At 41.7% G+C, this 24789-nt stretch overlaps 1 protein-coding gene across 2 annotated transcripts in view; it reads left to right on the top strand.

Moving 5' to 3' along the window:
- The window catches only part of atrnl1b (attractin-like 1b), a 1062984-nt gene that overhangs the window by 685456 nt on the left and 352739 nt on the right, over window positions 1–24789 (top strand). For both annotated transcript variants that reach the window (XM_070876576.1, XM_070876575.1), the window contains exon 26: window positions 18721–18799. In XM_070876576.1, the coding sequence (XP_070732677.1) occupies window positions 18721–18799 (79 nt within the window). The remainder of the gene's footprint in view (window positions 1–18720; window positions 18800–24789) is intronic.

The raw sequence follows: 24789 nt of genomic DNA, 5'->3' as shown, positions 1-24789 counted from the left end.
AGGAGAGTGAGAGTGCTGCAGAGAGTGAGAGAGAGTGGGGGAGGGAGGGGGGGTAATAGACAATGACAAATATATTAATACGCTTTAGAAAATTGCCCATCAATTTGGCATTTGGGTTTTGAGAGGGGTGTGATGTGGAGTCTGAGGATTGCAGTGGGAGTCTGTTTCACCAGGACCACAGGCTGCACTGCGCCAGCCTTTACTCTGTGGATTTTGCAGAATGCCCTGAAAAGCATCTTTGAATCATGTAACACATCAAACACATGATAATGAGCTTCTGCTCTTTCATGTCGCTCATTGGCTACTTTGCAGGCATCTCCGCTGAGTCCTTGAAAGCAATTGGTTGATTTTTACAATCAATCATAAAACCGACCAACTGTTTTCGAGGCAAAGGGGTGGGAACAGCTGATTAGATTTGGATTTTGCACAAGCTAACCAAATTAGGGCTCAATTTTCCCTAGTTATCAGCGCTGTTTTTTTGGCGTAACTTAAAATATCCAAGTTTCCCCAAAGTTTCTGCGCCAGCGTAACTCAGGTACGATTTGTTTAGGTTAGTATTTTTTTGCATCATGGGGCGAGTAATCTGATGTCTGCGCCAGTTTTTCACATTCAAGCAAGTTTGGTCACCGTCCATTTTTCCAAGGATGGCATATTTGACCACTCCCAATAAACCTTCTGAACACTTAAGAAAAATCAGCGTACATAAAAAAGTCGGCGCAGAAAGATACCATTGTGTTTAGGCGAAGTTTTGGAGGGAGTCAAGAAGACATAGAATATGCATCATGAAGCTTAATTTTTTTCAAAGTCAAAAGGGAGAAAATGGAAGTTAATGCAATTGTTTAATTTTTGATTTTTTTTCAAAGTACCACACCACCACCGAACGTCTCCTCACCGGGCTTGAGGGTCGTAGCATCGGCCAGTAGAATTGCTCCCTCGCCCGGACACGGGCTTGGGGCTCGGCTTCAAAAGAAGCCCAGGGGGAGAGGAACGGGGAGGAAGCTGAACTGAAGGAGTGAGAACCCGTAGGATATAGAGCAGCTTCGAAAGAAGCCTGGGGGTGTGGTGGACGCCGAGCCGCTGTGTCCAGGCGCGGGGCGATTCTGTCGGCCGACCTCGAGCTTGGTGTGGAGATGTTTAATCGGTGGTGGGGTGGTACTTTGGAAAAAAAATCAAAAATTAAAGAGTTGCATTAGACTTCTCAAATGTCTTCATTGAATGCTTAGCTTTCCGTTCTAAGCAAGCCTATTGCGCATGCACAGACCAGGGTGTGGTCCATACTAGGGCGCGACCTTGGGGGGAAGAGAGAGGAAAGAAGGTTTGAGTCCTTTGTCATGCTGTTTTAAGCTTCTTGCAAAGTTACAATTTAATTATGGGGGCAATATTGACAATGCCATACCTCGTGCAAGGCCGCTGCATGATTGTGCTGCGGAGGAGAAGATTGATTCGACATCATGAGGAACCTCCGAGCATGTAGGATGATGGGCTGGAGGCCTTACCCACATCGGGTATATCGAGACAGGCATACATAACTGCACCTGAGCGATGCAGACTGTGTGAGAAGGCTGTGTTTCTGCAAAGAAGTTGAAACCACGATCTATGAGTTAGTAAAAGTAGATCTGCACCCTTGAAGCATCAGGAGGACGACTTTGTCAGTTGAAGTAAAAGTTACAGCTGCACTTTCATTTTATGCATCTGGCTCATTACAGTCCACAACTGGGGATGTGTGCACCATTTCTCAACATGTAACACATATCTGCATTCGGCAGGTGACTGCTGCACTATATGCCTGGAGCAATGACTGCATGAAGTTCCCCATGACCGCCCAGGCAATGCGTAACACGGCTATGGGCTTCTCCAGGATTGCTGGCTTCCCAGAGGTACAGGGCTGCATTGATTGTACCCACATCACCTTGCGAGCACCTTTTGGAGGATTCTGAGATGTACAAGAACAGAAAAGGGTTCCACTCCGCGAATGTGCAGCTTGTCTGATGATATGCATCGCATCATGGCAGTTGATGCGAGATACCCTGGGAGTACCCATGATGCGTTCATCCTACACAAGAGCGCTATATCTGCCATGTTTCAGCAGCAGCCAGAAGGGTAGAACTGGCTGCTCGGAGACGAAGGGTGTGGTCTCGCCACCTGGCGCAGGATGTCCCTACGCGTAACCTGGAAGGAAGCTGGCCGGGAATAATACAAGTCGCACATTACGATGCGCAGAATAATAGAGCGGACCATTGGCATCTTGAAGGAGCGTTTCTGATGCCTGCACCATTCTGGAGGCTACTTGCAATACTCCCTTGAGATTGTCGGTCAGTTCACTGTTGTCTGCTGCATAACTTAGCCATCATGAGGCAGCAGCAGCTGCTGATGGAAGACCCACCTAGGTGAGAGTGGCTGATGATAATTGTTACGCTCATAATAAATGGTCAGACGGAGTACTGCGTGTAATGAGCAAGTGTGACGTTGGTCTCCTGGGGAGGTCTCTTCTGCCCATTGGACGTTTAAAAAAAAAAAAAAAAAAAAAATCCATGCACAGGCATCTTCCACCCTTCAGGATGTAGTTCAGGACATGGAATATTAGGGCCTTCAGTAACATCTGTGAACTCATCCCTTTTTGGCGTGGAAGCAAGTTATCCTCGATACGAGTGACCGCCTATGATGATGTTGTGGTTAATTATTAATGCCCTCAGAGCAATAAATGCTGTCATACCAGTCCATCAGTCACATGCTGAGAATAAAAAGAAAATACCTCGATGAATGACACATGAATCTGTTTTTGATGGTGCTGGTCGAAGTGGGCACCAGCAAAAGTCTCTGCTATTTTTCGAATATCTGTAGTAGCATAGGATCTGAACATCCAACCTGAATCACTGGAAAAGGCAGATTAGGCCTTGGCTTCATGTATCATTCATAGAACAATATTTCTTACAATGCAATGCTCCCCGAGTACTACACTGGATTGTCAGGCAAGATTGTGTCATAAGTACATAAGATTAGGAGCAGGAGTAGGCCATTCGGCCCCTCGAGCCTACTCTGCCATTCAATAAGATCATGGCTGATCTTCTACCTTAACTCCACTTTCCTGCACTATCCCCGTATCCCTTGATTCCCTTAATATTCAAAAGTCTATCAATCTCTGTCTTGAATGTACTCAACGACTGAGCATCAACAGCCCTCTCGGGTAAAGAATTACAAAGATTCGCCACCCTCTGAGTGAAGAAATTTCTCTTCATCTCAGTCCTAAATGGCCAACCCCTTATTCTGAGACTGTGACCCCTGATTCTAGACTCCCCAGCCAGGGGAAACATCCTCCCTGCATCTACCCTGTCACGTCCTTTAAGAATTTTGTATGTTTTATTGAGATCATCTCTCATTCATCTAAACTCTGGAGTCCTAGTCTACTCAATCTCTCCTCATAGGACAATCCCCCCATTCCAGGAATCAGTCTGGTGAACCTTTGTTGCACTCCCTCTATGACCAGCATATCTTACCTTAGGTAAAGAGATCAAAACTGTACACAATACTCCAGGTGTGGTCTCACCAGGATGCTAAATAAGTGCAGTAAGACATCTTTACTGTTATATTCAAAACCTCTTGTAATAAAGGACAACATACCATTTGCTTTCTTAATTGCATGCTGTATCTGCATGATAACTTTGTGATTTGTGTACAAAGACACCCAGGTCCCTATGAACACCAACATTTCCCAATCTCTCACCATTTAAACAATACTCCTGCTTTTCTATTTTTCCTACCAAAGTGGATGACTCCACATTTCTCCACATATTCCATTTGCCATATTCGTGCCCACTCACTTAGCCTGTCTATCCCTTGAAGTCTCTTTGCATCCTCCTCACAACTTACATTCCCACCTAGCTTTGTATCATCAGCAAACTTGAATATATTACATTTGATCCTCTCATCCAAATCATTGATATATATTCTGAACAGCTGAGGCCCAAGCACTGATCCTTGCTATACCCCACTAGTTACAGTCTGCTAACCCGAAAATGACCCGTTTATTCCTACTCTCTGTTTTCGAATACTAATTTCTTTCAGGTCCACATTCTTGTTAGACCCTTGGTTCTCCACTATTTCCGGGAGGTTTTTTGTGATGAAGACAGATACAAAGGGCCAAACCTGCCCCTTCTCTTAAGGCCTGTTATCGCCGGAAATTGGCGGCCACGCTGTGGACTGCAATGGGCGCCGATTTTTCGTGTAATGGCCGCCATTTTTAAAATTCTGCTCCTGCGGTATCCCCACTACTGCTCCGCTGTTGCCGATCGTCCTAAGTGCGTCACTGCTTATGTTCCCCCCCCCACTCGATGACGAAATTCCACCGGAAAAATCTTCTCCCACCGCTCGGTGCCACCAGCAGCTTTTTCTGCTGGTGCACTGAGCTTGGAGTCCTTCTAAAATAGTGGTGCGGCTGCCATTAAAGGGGAGAACCTACTGCTGCCATGTTTTTTTTTGTTAGCCGACTGCCATGTCGGGCCGACAATTATGCCGCCGGGTTTGGCCGGTCTGCCAACAGGCATCTTGGCATCTCTTCTTGGGCCACTGGCCTGGCCGAATTCCACCCTGGTGGCTCAGTGGCTCAAGACTTAAAGAATCGCGCAGGCTCTCCCTTTTAAGTGAAGTAGAGAGCTGTGGTGATGCCATCAGCGCTATGCTGATGACCAACAGCGGCGAACACTACACCGTCCCCAACTTACGCCCCTCTGGATTGCGAACTTCCGCTTACTGCTGCACATCCGGCCCCATTATGACCGACTTCTGGTCCGCTGGAAAAAAAAGCTGAAGAGCGGAATTTCGCACAAGAGGCCACTGCATCCACTGTGCTGATAAAAACAACAGAAATGTGGTCGTTACTCCCCGTTTCAAGTGGTGGGCAATTTCGGCCCAAAAGTATTTGTTTAATTTCTCTGCCTTTTTCTGATTCCGCATTATAATTTCGCCTGTCTCAGCCTGTAAGGGACACACACTTACTTTTGCTAATCTTCTCCTTTTTACATAGCTATAGAAGCTTTTACAGTCTGTTTATGTCTCTCGCTAGTTTACTCTCATATTCTATTTTACCTTTCTTTATGAATTTCTTGGCCCTCCTTTGCTCAATTCTAAAATACTCCCAATCTTCAGGCTTGCTGCTCTTTTTGTCCTTAATAGTGGGTCTTTGAACATTTGAACTTTCTGACTAATCAAATGAATTAACTGTTATTCCTTAGCTGGTCAGGACCTGCCAAAAAAAGTTGAAGCTAATTCTACGCATACAATTGCTATAAACAGCCCCTTCTCAACACAGTGCAAAGTAACTACACTGAAAAATGTGCTTTTATTCACAAAGCATTTTGTGTTGATCTGATGCTCAGATGTTAGCTTGCTTGGTTGGTAGCTCTCTTGCCTCTGAGTTGGAAACTTATCACATCATGTGCACTGTAGTACTTGAGGACATAAATAAGCTTAACACTCCCAAGCGCCTTACTGAAGGAGTGCTGCATCGTCAGACGTGTTATCCTTCAGATAGAATCATACAGCACAGAAGGAAGCTGTTAGGCCCATCATACCCATGCTGACTCTTTGAAGGACCTAAGAAAGATAGAATTTTAAACTGAGGCCCTGTTTGTCTCTTCAGGTGGGTGGTAAAAATCTCAGTATTTCCTATTGTATTGACCAACACTCATTACTCAATTGGCACGATCAAATGTAACACTTTTTTTTTTCTTGAATCATTTCTGCAGAAAAATGGTCAAAAATTCCTGAAAGATAGCAATGTTGCATTAAATAATGTTGAGTTAACTACAACGGTCTGGTTGGATTCAATTCAGCTGTTTTCTCGCAATTAGAAGTCACGTGACATTGTTTTTAATATACTTGTAAAAATTCCCTTCTTTCCCTTTAATTATGTAAGTGCAACCAAAGTTTTCTCTGTTCTAGATTTCCAGCTGTTTGAGCTGTTTGCGGTATATGTAAATAGGGAAAGTGATTTATTATTCACCAGATCTGCTTAAATACCAACCTTTTCACTGCCTCTGGGATTCTTGTATAAAATTGTGATACTGGGACAGCATGTTGCTCCACGCACAGTAAGTGCAGACATTTGTTGCAACAAATCACTTGTCCTATTTATAAGTTATATAGGGAAGCTTTGTTTGAGTAATGTTGCAACATTTACTGTGTGGCCACATGAATGAGTAGAGATTGATGACATTCAAAGGGATCCGGTCAGAATAAGCAGAAGGGCTAGGATGGATTTTGGCATTGGATAACTAAGGCAATGCACACTGGAATGTGAAACATCTTGTTAAAGAAATGCCCATTATCTAAAGTGGAAAGGACTTTGGATATGATTATTGGCCATTCACTAATAGAAAGCTGGCACTTCTTTTCAGGAAATTTGCTAAGTTAAAAGTCATCAAATCATCTAAAACTAATTGGTGACTGTACACTTTACTTTTGGAAAATGTCTTAGAAAAAGATGGTGGTTCATTGGAAAGGGTTCTCAAAGAAGTAACAATCTTGACTCTTGGATTTGGCTTTACATACTCAGAAGTAAACGTGAACATTGGAGCAAAGATTGAAAAAGGGACATGATCTAGGTCTTTACAATTCAGAAAGGCGTGGATAATATAGATAGATGTAAGTAGGTTACTTAACATCGATTGTGAATTCAGAAATGGAGGAATTCAGTATATTTAACAAGGCTAAAGTGAAACTACAGATTAGAATTAATATTTTCCCCAAGCCGTGATGGATCTTTGGAACAAACTGTCAGCAACAGCAGTTAATGCCACATTGGCTAATCTCTGTTACAAAGGCACTGGTGAGAAACACGATTCAGGTGAGAAAATGGGGACAGACAATTTAGTGATGACTAAAATTCCATGGAATATGATGGTTTTACAGAAATGTCATCTGTTGAATGCAAAGAAGACTGAAGATGGAGATATTCAAATTAACAGAAGCACTAATAATTTGAAGAATAATTTAAAATATTCAAGGATGCAGATGATTAACTTTGAAAATGCTCACTAACTAACGTGAAAATAAAAATAAATAACTCATTCGGCTTAATTGTCATGTGCTTTGCACTATTAAACCAAATTTCATGACCTCTTTAGAACAAATCTGTAGAATACTGCACCACGCATTGTTTTCGAGAAATTCTATTATTTCTGCTAAACAAACTTGTCAACTCACTCAGAGCTCCCATGTTTGTAATTTACTGGTCGTTAATAATTAAAAAGAACTCCCCTAATGCAACAGTACTGGGATGATATCTTGTATTTATTATTCTAGACCGAGTAGTGACAACTCTGTCAAACACCATGGTCATCTTGAGTTCCCTTTATGGTTGACATCGAAAATCGATCAGCCCAAATGGATGATGAGTGGAATCATTTCTCAGCTCAATTACTTGATAAGATGCATCATAGAGAGAGATTATATCTCTGGTTTGAAAGAGTAAAAGGCTCTTGCCTGATTCATTTCACATCAGGAGTGCTGAATTGAAAGCATTAGCGCAGCATTACTATCAGCAGTTGTTCCAACAATCCACATTCTGTTCAACCGTGAAGAGGAGGGATTGATGCAAGTACCCTCATGGTGAGTGGGAACAGGGGGAAGAGGAGAACTAGCAAAGCCATTTTTAGATAGGAAACTTTAAAAAAAAATGTAATTTTACAAGTAACTCTTCTTGAAACATTTTTGAAAATAGTAGCGGATTGGTGCGGTGTTACTGATGGATAGGATAGGGTCTGAAGCATGGTTTTGCTGTGAAGATGCTAACCAGGCCTTTGCCTTTAAGGTGACTGCTCTTGGTATATAAATCCAGATACAGTAATTGTAGCTACTTAACTCACTGAGGTCAGTCAGAGGGCAGGTGTATCTGCTTGTAAATTTCAGGTTTAAGGTTAATAACTGGATTTCTTTTTTATGATCGCTTTGTATCTGTAACACAGTGTGATATTTGGTGTTTAATGGATGATTGCCTGACACAAGACTTTTATGTGCAATAAAGCTCTTAAAAGGACTACAGCATTTTTTAGGAAAGGTTTGTAAACTTTTAAGAGTGTTGTAGTTTATTTCCGTTTGTTTTCCTTTTTTAATCAGAATATGCAGAAAATGTTTTTTTTTAATTCATTCCTGGGATGTGGGCATAGCCAGCATTTATTGCCCATCCCTAATTGCCCTCGAGAAGATGGTGGTGAACTGCCTTCTTGAACCGCTGCAGTCCTTGTGGTGAAGGCTCTCCCACAGTGCTGTTAGAACATAAGAACATGAGAACATAAGAAAAAGGAGCAGGAGTAGGCCATTTGGCCCCTCGAGTCTGCTCCGCCATTCAATAAGATCATGGCTGATCTAATCCTTACCTCCACTCCGCTTCCCCGCCCGTTCCCTATCATCCTTGACTCCCTTATCGTTCAAAAATAGCGAGGGAGTTCAAAGATTTTGACCCAGCGATGATGAAGGAACAGCGATATTCTTCCAAGTCAGGATGGTGTGTGACTTGGAGGGGAATATGGAGGTGGTCGTGTACCCATGCACCTAATGCCCTTGACCTTCTCGGCTGCAGAGGCTGCGGGTTTGGGAGGTGCTGTTGAAGAAGCCTTGGTGAGTTGCTGCAGTGCATCTTGTAGATGGTACACACTGCAGCCACGGTACGTCGGTGATGGAGGGAGCGAATGTTGAAGGTAGTGGATGGGGTGCCAATCAAGTGGGCTGCTTTGTCCTGGTTGGTGTTGAGCTTCTTGAGTATTGTTGGAGCTGCACTCATCCAGGCAAGTGGAGAGTATTCCATCACACTCCTGACTTGTGCATTGTAGATGGTGGAAAACCTTTGGGGAGTCAGGTGGTGAGACACCTGAATACCTAGCCTCTGACCTCTTGTTGCCACAGTATTTATGTGGCTGGTCCAGTTAAGTTTCTGGTCAATGGTGACCCCCAGCATTGTTGATGGTGGGGGATGTAATACTGTTGAATGTCAAAGGGCAGTGGTTAGACTCTTGCTTGTTGGAGATAGTCATTGTCTGGCATTCGTGTGGCGCGAATGTTACATACCATTTATCAGCCCAAGCCTGAATGTTGTCCAAGTCTTGCTGCATGTGGGCAAGGACTGCTCCATTATCTGAGGAGTTGCGAATGGCACTGAACACTGTGCAGTCATTAGCGAACATCCCCACTTCTATGATGGAGGGAAGGTCATTGATGAAGCAGCTAAAGGTGGTTGAGCTGAGGATACTGCCCTGATGAACCCCTGCAGTGATGTCCTAGGGCTGTGATGATTAACCTCCAACCAACACAACAATCTTCCTTTGTGCTAGGTATGACTCCAGCCAGTGGAGAGTGTCATGTATTCAACCAGCATTGTAACCCATGTATAATCTGACCTAAGTTGCACACTGTGAGAACAATGACCACTAGGTGGTGAACTTGTGGGAGACACTCCTAACCTGGACCTTCAGGTATAAAAGGGGAAGCTCCACCCACTTTCATCACTTGAGTGCTAAGGAATAAAGGACAGGTCATAGACTGACCTCTCAAGCATGGGCCTCATGTGCATTTATACTGTATAGTAAGGACGTATCAGAGAGTTTTGCCCCCAACTCCTATTGACTTCAATTTTACTAGGGCTCCTTGATGCCATGCTCGGTCAAATGCTGCCTTGATGTCAAGAGCAGTCACTCTCACCTCACCCCTGGAATTCAGCTCTTTTGTCCATGTTTAGACCAAGACTGTATTGAGGCCCTAGTGGAACCCAAACTGTGTATCAGTGAGCAGGTTATTGGTGAGTAAGTGCCGCTTTATAGCACTGTTGACAACACCTTCCATCACTTTGCTTATGATTGAGAGTGGACTGATGGGGCGGTAATTGGCCAGATTGTTTTCTTTCCTGCTTTTTGTAGACAGGGCATACCTGGGCAGTTTTCCACATTGTCACATAGATGCCAGTGATGTAGCTGTACTGGAACAGCTTGGCTAGAGGTGTGGCTAGTTCTGGAGCAGAAGTCTTCAGCACAACAGCCGGGATGTTGTGGGGGCCCATAGCCTTTGCTGTATCCAGTGTGCGCTCGGTCTTTTCTTGATATCATGTGGACTGAATCGAATTGGCTGAAGACTGGCATCTGTTATAGTGTGTAACTCAGGAGAATGCTGATATGGATCATCCACTCGGCACTTCTGGCTGAAGATGGTTGTAAACGCTTCAGCCTTGTCTTTTGCACTCATATGCTGGGCTCTGCCATCATTGAGAATGGGGATATTCATGGAGCCTCCTTCCGTTAGTTGTTTAATGGTCCACCACCATACACGACTGGATGTGGCAGGACTACAGAGCTTTAATCTGATCTGTTGGTTGTGGGATTGCTTAGCCTTGTCTATAGCATGCTGCTACCGCTTTTTGGCATGCATGTAGTCCTGTGTTGCAGATTCCCCAGGTTGGCAACTCATTTTTAGGTACGCCTGTTGCTGCTCCTGGCATGCTCTTCTACACTCTTCATTAAACCTGGTAGAGTGAAGGATATACCGGGCCATGATGTTACAGATTGTGGTGGAATACAATTCCTCTGCTGTTGATGGCCCACAGCGCCTCATGGATGCCCAGTTTTGAGCTGCTAGATCTGTTTTGAATCTATCCTCCCAGACCAGCTCTTCGGCAGGTCCCACCTGACCACCACCTCGGTGGCGGGGCCCCGCCCAAACACTTCTCCGGCGGCGGGGCCCGCCCAAACACTTCTCCGGCGGCAGGGCCCACCCGAACTCCTCCTTGGCGGTAGACCCTGCCCGAACACCACCTCAGCGGTGGGGCCCGCCCGAACTCTACCCCGGCGTCAAAAAAGACCCATTTATTCCTACTCTCTGTTTCCTGTCAATTAACCAATTTTCAATCCATGCCAATACATTATCCCCAATCCTATGTGCTTTAATTTTGCACACTAACCTCTTATGTGGCACCTTATCAACGGCCTTCTGAATATCCAAATACATTACATCCACTGGTTCTCCCTTATCCATTCTATCAGTTACATCCTAAAAAAACTCCAGTAGGTTTGTCAAACATGATTTTCCTTTCATAAATCCATGATGACTTTGTTTAATCCTGTTGATATTATCTAAGTGTGCTGTTATCACATCCTTTATAATAGATTCCATCATTTTCCCTTCTGCTGATGACATGCTAACCGGTCTGCAGTTCCATTTTCTCTCTCCCTCCATTTTTAAATAGTGGGGTTACATTTGCCACCCTCCAATCTGCAGGAACTGTTCCATAATCTATAGAATTTTGGAACAACCAATGCATCTACTATTTCCATGGCTACCTCTTTTAGTACTCTGGGATGCAGATCATCAGACCCTGGGGATTTATCTGCCTTCAGTCCCATTAGTTTCTCCAGCACTATTTTCTTACTAATAATCATTTTATTTAACTCTTGCTCACTAAGACCCATGGTTCCCTAGCATTTCTGGGACGTTATTTCTGTCCTCTTCCGTGAAGACAGAACTGAAGTATTTTAATTGTTCTGCCATTTCCTTGTTCCCCATTACAAATTCTCTCGTTTGTAAAGGACCTGTGTTTGTTTTCGCTAATCTTTTTCTTTTTACGTACTTGTCGAAACTTGTGCAGTTGATTTTTATGTTCCTTGCAAGTTTACTCTCGTATTCTATTATTCCCCTCTTAATCAATCTGTTAGTCCTTGACGCTTAAATAAACATGTGAATAATAAAGCTCTCTATTTAATGTGAAGCAGCATTCTTTAGTTACAGTATTCATCTATTTAGGGTGTGGCTTTTCATAACTAAGGCACACCTGTAAGGGGGTAAAAAGTACACTTGTGTAAGAAGCATAAGGGAATTAGGAGGTTCTGAGAAATCGGGAGTTCCTCTGTCTTACAGTATGGATTGTAATATTGACCGATTATGTAAAACTCGCTTATGTATGTAAAGCACACTTATACACGCTTACATTGGGTTAAGAAGAGGGAGGCAGCAATACCTGATGGTTAATGAACCATCTTAAGTAGTCAACACTGCATTGACCCTTAGCACAGAAAATAGAAGATGAAAACATACACTCAGTACTGAATAACAAGGGCAGTGGAGAATCAACATCTTAGAAAGATAGCATACCCTGAGAAGCAAGGTCCATCAACACGTCATGAGAAACTGAGGCAAAGTTGAACACATCCCAGAAGGGTGACACCATGGGAGATGGACAGGTGGGGGAAGAACCACTCAGAGCTAGTCTGAGCAGTAGGCCAACCGGTGGTTTTGTAGGAGGGTCGCACAAATTGAAAAATCGTAGAACTGTGCTTGTCGAACTCTTGTACTTTGAAGTGTTCATCGGAACATTTCCAGATCATGTTCGAATAATAAAACCGAGGTTTTGTCTGCGTGATTCTGTGGTCGCTATACAATACGGGCAGGTGTCGATTCCTTATATCAGGAAGTCCACCTTGAGGAAGAGAAGTATTTGTACCCCAACAACACCAATGGATAAAACTTAAGAACTTCTGTGTACTATTTTTCTCAGTCACAGTATTTAATATTTGGATTTTCTACCCATTCATAGTCAATAGGCAGAACATCTAGCCCCTGCTTACCAATATGTTCTGCTTAAATGTTTAAATTCAAGACTTTTTTCAGAACCTCCCTCCAAACATGAGTAATGGCACAGTCCTTGCAGAACTTAATTAATAATAGTTATTTAAATTCTGACTCCAAACATAAATAAAATAAATGTAGCTGGTGTAATAATTTAGAATATATATCAAAATATAACAACGCACTCTGAATTTTTCCAATCAAGGACCTTCTCCACTAGCCAGTTTTCTTCTCATCTGTTAATTTGTTCAGCTCTTTAACAATACTTGCTAACTCTCTAATTGTCAGAGATCAGTAGTGTATCTAGTATACATTTGTCTTCAGGGTTACCTCGGATAAAGTTGGAGTTCATGATTGATCTTATGTTTTATATAAAAAAAACACAACTTCCAATTAGTTTTTCTACTTCTAAAAATAGTTTCTGTAGACCTTCGTTTTGTCAAATTCTATAATTTCAATCTGCAATCTGAAGACAGAGAGGCATTGGCTGGGATGCAGGGATGAAAAAGGTTGTGAAAGCAGGGGAGGGTGATAGCATGGAGGGATTTGTAGACTAGGGCAAGGATTTTGAATTTAGTACATTGGGGAGCAGGAAGCCAGTAGAGATTGCTGAGGACAGGAGTGAAGAAGAGACTGGGCTTATAAACTAAGTCCTGGCACAGTCTGTGATTGGCCAGTTAGTCTTGCAGTCAATCATAAAAAAATCCCAGAGGTATTGGACATTGGTGCATTTTATGATTTGCAGACCAATATCTTGTTGAGTCGTTTCAGCTGAGTATATGTCCAGGAACCTGAGGCACAGGCTTCCAATGGCAAATATTATTAGGCATTTCAAACAGAGGAAGTGCTATTGCATAGGTAAGTTTAATAATTTTCTTGTATTTTGTGTAATGTTTGATACCTTTATTATGTTACAAACTTTATTTCCTGCACTGAATTTTTCAGAGTGGAGATCCCAAGGTGGTAGCTGAAAGAATTTATAGAAATGTTTGGAATGATTTGATTGTTCCCCATTTTATTAATTGATAGATTTGAATGATTATGCATACTTGATTTGTTCTAGTGTCTGATTAGCAGTTTTTCAGAAGTCAATATATCCACTTTTGAATATACCTTCATTTGACCGAGTTTGGCATCAAGGAGCCCCAGTAAAGTTGAGGTCAATGGCAATCTCTCCATTGGCTGGAATCATATCTAGCACAAAGGAAGGTGGTTGTTGGAGGTCAATCATCTCAGTCCCAGGAAATCACTGCAGGAGTTCCTCAGGATAGCGACCTAGGCCCAACCATCTTCAGCTTCTTCATCAATGACCTTCTCTCCATCATAAGGTCAGAAGTGGGGATGTTTGCTGCTGTTTGCATGCTGTTCAGTTCCATTCACAACTCCTCAGATAATGAAGTAGTCCGTGCCTGCACGCAGCAAGACCTGTATGACATTCAGGCTTGGGCTGATGTGTGGCGCGAATATTACTTGCCACTTAAGTGCCAGGCAATGAAAATTTCCAACAAGAGAGTCTAACCACCGTCCTATGACATTCAGCAGCATTACTATCGCTGAATCCCCCATCATCAACATCCTGGGGGGTCACCATTAACCAGCAACTTAACTGGACCAGCCACAGAAATTTTGTGGCTACAAGAGCAGGTCAGAGGCTGGATATCCTGTGGTGAGTGTGTCTCATCCTGACTCCCCAAAGGCTTTCCACCATCTACAAGGCACAAGTCAGGAGTGTGATGGAATACTCTCCACTTGGCTGGATGAGTGCAGCTCCAACAACACCCAAGAAGCCCAACACCATTCAGGACAAAATAGCCCACTTGATTGGCACCCTATCCACCACCTTTGTTAGAAATAACCTCTTTACGGCTATCTCGAGTCACTTTAAATAATCAGTTTGAGTGCAAACCAATATGTTGGGTACATTGTGTTTAATCAGAGTTTAAGACGAATATAACATTAGTTATGCAGCAAAAACATACGACCGTGACAAGTAGCTGATACCAATCCGATCGGACAGACGGTTGACACGTGAGCAATTCTCTTCCTTTCGTCCAGAACTTCTCTCTCTCTCTTCCTCTCTCCTGTCTGTGAGCTCCTGCTCTCTCTCTCTTCTGTCTGTGAGGTCACTTTTATTCTATATATAGGGGTGGGCTTGAACCGGAATATTGACAAGACCTTTTGACCTTTTAGAGGTTATCCTAAAGACTTGCTATCCAATACCGTATCAAGTTCTTCCTTTCGTTGCTGAATCAAGAACTAAAGATGGCATATGATTTTGGCCACATGTCTAATTTGTTTATATATTCCCAGGGTTTCCGTCTTGTGGAATTCCTTTCGATCTCTGTCCCTATTCTCTCGGGTACAATCTGTATTCTGGCCTGAACATTGGGGCCCAAAGCAGAGCTTTCTCACTCTAACCAATTGTTAACTTCTTTACAGCGTAGCAAACTGCCATGTGTTTACGCTAAATCCTACCAACTTCCATTATCTTCGCAAGCAGTTCTGTTAAGCTAACTTCAAATCCTACTGTAGCATTATACATAAAATACATAAACAAGGTTCAAGTCTTATGTTAAAAACAACAAATAATCGCTTAGCAACAGGGAGATTGTATATGGTACAAAGAAGCCATACCATCCACAGGAAACTAAGACATTAGCATTTCTAAGCATCTATCTGGTCCGAGCAGACTTTTCATCTGCAATTCGAAAATAACAATTTAAACACAACATTTTTTGAGCCAGAGTTTTATTCGCATAACCATATACATTATTAGGCATCTTTAGTTTCTAACATCTTAAACATTCAGTCCCTCCACCATCAGCACACCGTGGTTGCAGTGTGTACCATTTACAAGATGCACTGCAGCAACTCACCATGGCTTTTTCGACAGCACCTCCCAAACCCACAACCTCTACCACCGAGAAGGACAAGGGCAGTAAGCATATAGGAACTGCATCACCTGCAAGTTCCCCTCCAAGTTACACACCATCCTGACTTGGAAATATATCGCCATTCCTTCATCATCGCTAGGTCAAAATCCTGCAACTCCCTCCCTAACAGCGCTGTGGGAGTACCTTCACCACACGGACTGCAGCAATTTTTTGAAGATGACTCACCACCACCTTCTCGAGGGCAATTATGGATGGGCAATAAATGCAGGCCTTGCCAGTAACGCTTACATCCCAGGAACGAATAAAGAAGACAAACTTTTCTTGTGTCACTTGGTACATGGTACATGAATAGAGCTGTGGAATACCAAAAGACAGAAAACGCTAGTGGGAGTTATGTACAGACCACCAAACAGTAGTAGTGAGGTTGGGGACAGCATCAAACAAGAAATTAGGGATACGTGCAATAAAGGTACCGCAGTTATCATGGACGATTTTAATCTACATATAGATTGGGCTATCCAAACTAGTAGCAATACGGTGGAGGAAGATTTCCTGGAGTGTTATTAGGGATGGTTTTCTAGACCAATATGTCGAGGAACCAACTAGAGGGCTGGCCGTCCTAGACCGGGTGATGTGTAATGAGAAAGGACTAATTAGCAATCTTGTTGTGCGAGGCCCCTTGGGGAAGAGTGACCATAATATGGTAGAATTCTTTATTACGGTGGAGAGTGACAAAGTTAATTCAGAGACTAGGATCCTGAACTTAAGGAAAGGTAACTTCGATGGTATGAGATGTGAATTGGCTAGAATAGACTGGAGAATGATGCTCAAAAGGTTGACGGTGGATAGGCAATGGCAAACATTTAAAGATCACATGGATGAACTTTAACAATTGTACATCCCTGTCGGGAGTAAAAATAAAATGGGGAAGATGGCTCAGTTGTGGCTAACAATGGAAATTAGGGATAGTATTAAATCCAAGGAAAAGGCATATAAATTGGCCAGAAAAAGCAGCAAACCTGAGGACTGGGAGAAATTTAGAATTCAGCAGAGGAGGACAAAGGGTTTAATTAGGAGGGGGAAAAGAGAGTATGAGAGGAAGCTTGCTGGGAACATAAAAACTGACTGCAAAAGCTTCTATAGATATGTGAAGAGAAAAGGATTAGTGAAGACCAATATAGGTCCCTTGCAGTCAGAATCAGGGGAATTTGTAATGGGGAACAAAGAAATGGCAGACCAATTGAACAAATTCTTTGGTTCTGTCTTCACAAAGGAAGACACAAATAACCTTCCGGAAACACTAGGGGATTTGCGGGTCTAGCGAGCAGGAGGAACTGAAGGCAATCCTTATTAATCAGGAAATTGTGTTGGGGAAATTGATGCGATTGAATCCTCAGGGCCTGATAATCTGCATCCCAGAGTACTTAAGGAAGTGGCCCTAAAAATAGTGGATGCATTGGTGATCATTTTCCAACAATCTATCGACTCTGGATTAGTTCCTAGGGACTGGAGGGTAGCAAATGTAACATTACTTTTTTAAAAAGGAGGGAGAGAGAAAATGGGGAATTTTGAACGGTTAACTTGACATCAGTAGTGGGGAAAATGTTGGAATCAATTATTAAAGATGAAATAGCAGCGCATTTGGAAAGCAGTAATAGGATCGGTCCAAGTCAGCATGGATTTATGAAAGGGAAATCATGCTTGACAAATCTCCTAGAATCTTTTGAGGATGTAACTAGTAGAGTGGACAAGGGAGAACCAGTGGATGTGGTGTATTGGACTTTCAAAATACTTTTTACAAGGTCTCTCACAAGAGATTGGTGTGCAAAATCAAAGCACATGGTATTGGGGGTAATGTACTGATGGGGATAGAGAACTGGTTGGCAGACAGGAAGCAGAGAGTCGGGATAAACGGGTCCTTTTCAGAATGACAGGCAGTGACTGGTGGAGTGCCGCAGGGCTCAGTGCTGGGACCCCAGCTATTTACAATATACATGAATGATTTAGATGAAGGAATTGAGTGTAATTTCTCCAAGTTTGCAGACGATACTAAGCTGGCTGGCGGTGTGAGCTCTGAGGAGGATGCTAAGAGGCTGCAGGGTGATTTGGACAGGTTAGGTGAGTGGGCAAATGCATGGCAGATGCAATATAATGTAGATAAATGTGAGGTTATCCAGTTTGGTGCAAAAACATGAAAGCAGAATATTATCTGAATGGCAGCAGATTAGGAAAAGGGGAGGTGCATCGAGACCTGGGTGTTATGGTACGTCAGTCATTGAAAGTTGGCGTGGAGGTACAGCAGGCGGTGAAGAAGGCAAATGGCATGTTGGCCTTCTTAGCTAGGGGATTTGAGTATAGGAGCCGGGAGGTCTTACAGTTGTACAGGGCCTTGGTGAGGCCACAGCTGGAGTATTGTGTACAGTTTTGGTCTCCTAATCTGAGGAAGGCGTTCTTGCTATTGAGGGAGTGCAGCGAAGGTTCACCAGACTGATTCCCGGGATGGCAGGACTGACATATGAGGAGAGACTGGATCGACTGGGCCTGTATTCACTGGAGTTTAGAAGAATGAGAGGGGATCTCATAGAAACATTTAAAATTCTGACGGGACGGGACGGGACAGGTTAGATGCAGGAAGAATGTTCCCGATGTTGGGGGAAGTCCAGAACCAGGGGTCACAGTCTAAGGATAAGGGGTAGGCCATTTAGGACCGAGATGAGGAGAAACAACTTCACTCAGATCTGTGGAATTCTCTACCGCAGAGAGTTGTTGATGCCAGTTCGTTGGATATATTCAAGAGGGAGTTAGATATGGCCCTTATGGCTAAAAGGATCAAGGGGTATGGAGAGAAAGCAGGCAAGGGATACAGAGGTGAATGATCATCCATGATCTTATTTGAATGGTGGTGCAGGCTCGAAGGGCACAAATGGCTTACTCCTGCACCTATTTTCTGTGTTTCTATGGTATACCTATTCAATTGTGTTTTGTCACTGTTTTCTAACTCTGGAATTTGAACCAATTAGGTACAGATGTAATGCAAAATGTGTGTATAAGATAAGGATGATGCCTGATGGAGAAATGTATGTCTTCACAATACCTTTGTACATATGTACTTGTGGTACTGCGAATCTTACGAAAAATTTCAAACACTGGATCATTACAATTTAAATTCTGCTGGTGTTGGAAGAAAAAAATTAATGTTTGGTTGTATTTGATTCTTTCCTGGTAGCTGCTTCCTGTCATTACTCTTGGTGGCTGCCATAGTGTGGAAAATCAAACAAACCTGCTGGGCTTCCCGAAGGAGAGAGGTAAGAGATAACCATGTTACTTGTACTCCAACACAATCCATGCATATATAGTATTATAATTAAATTAACCTCCTTGTGTTTAGTCTGGATATCCTATCTTTATTACTGCGCAGAAGGGAGAGACATAATGCTGTCAATTTGTTATTCATTGGCCAGAATTTAATCTGTAACTGGCTCAGAGAAACTAATGCAATTTATTTTTAAATCTCAAAATCATTAGTTTTTTAGTTTTAAAAGTGTAAAGCAGTTAAAATAGATTTTGCCATTATTTTTACTCTTAGTGGTTAACTGGAGTTTTTGAATTTTTAGCAAAGGTGTACAACAAACTTTTTGTCTTGCCTTTTTCCTAATATTTGTCCCTTGAGTAGACTTAACCTAACAACAGTGTGATATGACTGGGATGGCCTGTTGAAATATCCAGAGCTCCTGACATATTTCTTGGTTAGGCCATGTATAGATTCTTGGTTGTACCAGCGATAATTAAAGACAGATTTACAGTTGGTTTTATTATGATATGGTCCAAAACCATATCGTGGTATCTTGGAGGATGTGACATCACAAGATTGCTTTTGGGATTGTCAGGGAAATATGTTAACTCCGCAGCTTGCTGGGACTTTACAAATAATGGTCAAACTTCCAACCATTGCTGTGATATTGTATGCCTATATTTAATTTGAAAACCGTGCAGCCAATATTATGTGGGGTTTCCTGCTATCTGTGGAATACACGAAGCTGTCTTATGGAGAAATTTGTCACAATTTATTATAAAACAAAATTCAATTAACAATTGTCCTAATTCAGAATAATCATCCAGCGGGGATTCTTTGAATTGTTGAACCTATGAATTGCAGAACCTTTGGTGTGTCTTGTTTTGTGCAAGTGCAATAAACTATTGATAACTGAATCTGACTTCTGCAGTGTTGAAAAGTAATAGACGATGTATGAACTACTTTTCCTTCAAAGAAGGTTATGCTATGATATTATGAATTACGTTTACAGAATATGATTTTGATAACATAATTAAATAACTTTCTGTCACCGTTGGTCCGTCAAATATCTTAAATTTCAGACACTTTGAAGGATTATTTATTGTGACATAATATATTGGAGGACCAGTCTTGAATTTTTGAATGTTTTTGGACTGCTTATTGGTGGAAACCAGCATTGCACTATTTATCTGCAGATGCAATTCAGAGGTGAAATGGCAAATATGCAACAAACTACATATATTATAATGGCTCTGAATTTGCGATCAGCAATGAAGTGACGGCACTCGCCACGGACCTTGAAGAAAGCTGCCCACAAAGATCTAGCAACCTGTAAGGAGTGAATTTCACACCACTCCTGACTTTAGTTTGAATCTGACGCCAAATCAAGCGAATCTCCAGCGTTCAGCAACAGTGATGTCATCAAAGCAGGCAAAGCAGCCAATGACATTGAAGAATTCCCAGGCAGCAAACCAGGAAATAAAATGCAGAGATTATAATTTACTTTTTATCAATTTTATAGAGGGCAGAATAAAGATTGGGACATGCACATAAGATTAAGGTAGAAGCTGAAATATCTTAAAAAGACTTAAAAATATATATATATATAAAAAAAATCATATTAATGGAAAATTTGACATTCCACAAATATAAAATTAGTTTTTCAGAGCTCGAACAGTTGTTCAGTTTAAAAACCAGGTGCACCTCTTTTAACGAGCCTTAACTTTTTTGAGGTTTTTTAACAGCAATGTTCCACCGTAATAGGGGAAGTTTTCATCAGGAACTCCATTTCACTGTGTTTTGAATTGACTGCTGGCTCCAGGGAGTTCCACAACACATTCTGTGGAGAAGCGTAGAATGACTGACAGCAACTTCTGGATTTCCGGGTTTATCTGCACATGTGCTGACTCCAGAAGTTGCAGTCACTTTCAGAGGAGTAATGACGGCGAACGCCGACAGTTTTAGTGCCAGTTGTAGCTCAGTGTCAGGAGGTTGTAGGTTCTGAGCGCACAAAATATAGGCTGACACTCCAGTGCAATGCTGAGGGAGCGCCGTCTTTCGGATGAGAAGTTAAACCGAGGCCCCGTCTGCTCTCAGATGGATGTGAAAGATCCCATGGCACTATTTCGAAGAAGAGCAGGGGAGTTAATCCCAGTGTCCTGGCCAATATTTATCCCTCAATCAACCTAAGAAAAAAACAGGTTATCTGGTCACTAACACATTGCTGTTTATGGGAGCTTGTTTGTGCGCAAATTGGCTGCTGCATTTCCCACATTACAGCAGTGACTATACTCCAAAAGTTCTTCATTGGCAGTAAACCGCTTTGAGACGTGAAAGGCACTATATAAATCCAAGTCTGTCTGTCTTTTGTGATCACTGCTACCGCAAAGTTTATATGTATTAATGTTAATGGTAACTTGGGAGAAAAGGTGAAAGTTTGACGGAGTAAATCTTTTGAATTATATCTTGTTTCACTGCTCTAATGAGCGCATTCATGTCATGGTTTTCCGTTCTAAAGGATTTCAAAGTTTATCCATATGCACATCAAGCATCAATGTATATTTTACAAGAATCTTTGAAACTCATTGCTTCTATAGCCTGCTGATTAGGATTCCTCTTTCCCAGTCTATTAGCTGTAATTTGAAGAATTTTTCTGTGAATATAGCAGAAGCATAAAAAAGGAGCTAATACTTGACAAAAAAATATCTGTTACAATTCTTATTGTTGGATGCTTCTATTTTTGGCTTATTGTAGATGGCTGCTGGCATGTTTTGATATGCACAGGGTTTAAGTGAATTTAATGCAGCTAAATCCTGCTAACTGCCTAAATATTTGTTATGCTCGGTTTATAAATATGCTTTAATAAGGACTTGTGTAAAAGGAAGGTATGCAGGTTGTATCAGGATCCGGTAGGCATCTCCAGTATCCATAATAATTCAAGATTAAATCAGAAAGAGTTAACTTATTGTGCTTTTTTCCTTTGTAATTTTATTATAGAACTAATGTAATGGGCCAGAATTTGCGGTCGGTAGTGTACGCCATCATACCGCTTTGAAATGGATAGCAAGTTTGGGATTTTGCATGCGATCTGTCTGACTTGACACATGATCCGCATCAACATTGAAATCCTAATTGTTGGCGCAGAATTAGGCTAATTGCCCACCAACTGCTGAGCAATTGCGTATTAAAATTTTACAGCTAATGCAAACAGGCGCAGAGCCTTTTTGCACAACATAAGGGGATACCTCATGACAAGATAATTAAGAAATTGCCCTCCATTCATTAAAAAGGAAGGTTAAACAGTAATACGAAGTGGTGACAGTAGCTTTCTAATTTGTACATGAAAAAAATAAATGATTTGCTTAGACGATTCTGAAATGCATATTATGGAAGATCGGGCATAGTTCCCAGAGACTACAGGAATTCCAATGTGTACAAGAAAGCTGCACTTCAAATTTGCTTTGCAGAGAGAAAACCTCTCCAGCTCTGCTCGCAGCAGGTCTGGGGGTCAGTCCTCTCTGGATGGAAGCATTCTAACTGGAGAACATTTGGTTGTGTGCAGCCCAGAGGGGTTGTGGTGATTTTCAATGTTAAATTATTGGAAATGTAACTTGTTCTAAATCAGTAATTTTTTAAAAAGCAAAGTAACACCACAATTTCGAGCCATTCATACTTTTTATTGAAACACCCCAGACCCCAAAATCACAAATTTAAGTATATTTTTGAAGTATTGAAGTTTAAATGGAGAATAGCCCTACGATCTCTAATCGCATTAACGAGGGACCTTCCGTTTGCTGACTGGAGCACTGGCCCACGTGATCCCAGGTACGCTTCCACATACTGTGCGGCCCTGGGATCTGTGGGCCACTATGCTGTGAACAACTTCACAGCGTTTGACAGCAACTTCTCAGAGGAGGACTCCCAGCAAATAAGTGCACATTTGGTTCGGATGCCGGCGACGTAATCCTTAGTTACGATGTCGACTGCAAAATCCGGGCCGATAATTGTTAAAATAGTGATGTTGTATGACATTAAGAACTTGCAGATGATTCCAGTTCCATGGCAATGTGGCAGTTAATTAACATGGTCTCAGATATGGATTTGCTTTCTGGAATCATTTTGCAAAGAACTCTCCCATAGCAAGGTGAAATAATTCACGGAGAAACCAGGATGAGTTACTTTTAATTACTATGTTCTACATATTTAGTGTCAGCCTTTTCTCCACCTCCACCCAACTTCAGTTCTTCCACGTATCTGTTCCTCAGAAATATGTATTTTTTTAATTTGCAAATTGGAGAAAATGACAATGTTTCTTCAGATTCTTTTTAGGCAAACTTTTAATCGTATCTTTATATCAACAAATGTAACTATGCCAAAATGCAATTCATTGCCAATAGGCTCCACAATTGAACATTTTGCCAGCCGTAAAGTATTTTCTGTGGCATTCTCATGCAGTGTTAAGTGTTTGTTATTTTGTAGAAATGCTCTTTTCGGATGAAATGTGTGTTTTATTATTTATAGATCTTATCATTTAGTCATAAATCAGTTTATTGGTTTGCTTGCCTCTTGCTTAACATAGTTATCAGAATTTAAGCATGCTTGGTACGGGTACGTACGTGCATGTATGTAAGTCACTGATACTGACGCAAACATTTCAAATTGAAGAGAGATTATTGTGGTATTAAAAAAAAATCAAACCTATGTGAAAACTCTTGTTTACTTTCAAGTAAGAATTTTCCAGAATGATAAATTACCTTTCCTGAAGTTTGACATTTTAGAGTCAGTGTTGGAATATTCATTGCTTCTTTGTTCATTATAGTTTAAAATATAACTTGTCATGTATGACACTTAATCTGTGAATATCGATCAACCTATGGTAATATTATCCCTTTCCTAAATGCAGACATTTGGTTGTTTGAGATAAAATACAAAATTATCCCTCATTCCATTTAGGTTTGTTTAAAGAACCAAATAGTTTACACATTAATCTCTCCCTGTCTTTGTCTTTTTGAAACAGCATATTTTTCTCTATTGACTCATCCTTCTTCCATTCTGCAGCATTCTTTGACCAATGAGCTCTTTCATCTGCCATCCCTTAACTTTTTAATGCCGTTATTTATCCACTTACATAGATAACAGTTGTGTATGTTGACCTAATTTTCTGTTTCCGTGAGGAAGGATCGTTTTCATCAGACTTACGAGGAAATCGGTTGCTATCCCACATTCTGCTGCCGAACTTTCAACATGAATTTTTTTCAAACACACAAAATTAAATTCTCTTTCTTTAAAAAAAAATCATACTGTTTCTCAGAGCCAAAATGCTTCTGTGATTATTTTTGGTGCAACCATAGGTTGAAAGGCACGGCTGCCAATGGTAGAGGGAAAGAGGAGGGGCTAACAATGCACAAGAAAAAAGCTGAGTGAGAACTGGTCGGAATAGGTCACAGAAATAGCGGTGAGGTGAGGGGGTGTCTAAGATAGGCATTTTAAATTTGGGGCATTAGGGAACCAGGAGCCAATGTAGGTCAGTGAAGACTGGTGTGATGAACGAGCTTTAACTCAGTGGTAGTGCTCTCACCTCTGAGTCAGCGGTTTGTGGGTTCAATCTCCACTCCAGAGACTTCAGCACAGAACATAGGCTGGCATTTCAGTGCAGTGCTAAGAGTGTTGCACTGTTGGAGGTGCGGTCTTTTGGATGAGATGGTAAACAGTATTTACTCTCTCGGGTAGATGTAAAATAGTCCATGGCACTATTCAAAGTAGAGCAGGAGAGCTTGCTTGGTGTCCGAGCCAACATTTATCCTTCAATCAGTACACGAAAAGGCAACTTATTTGGTAATTTAGCTTACTGCTTTTTGTGGGAGCTTGCTGAGTCTAACTATGCTGCTGCATTTCTCTAACTGTAAAATGTGCTATGTGTTATTTTTTTTCTTCTAACAGCAAGCATGATTTGGTGTGGAATAGGATATGGGGAGCAGAGTTTAAGAGAAACTGAAGTTTATG

This window comes from Pristiophorus japonicus, chromosome 3 (assembly GCF_044704955.1).
Source record: "Pristiophorus japonicus isolate sPriJap1 chromosome 3, sPriJap1.hap1, whole genome shotgun sequence".
Classification (NCBI taxonomy): Eukaryota; Metazoa; Chordata; class Chondrichthyes; family Pristiophoridae; genus Pristiophorus; species Pristiophorus japonicus.
The sequence above is the reverse complement of the archived record's forward strand: the minus strand, read 5'-3'. Positions and strand labels throughout refer to the sequence as shown.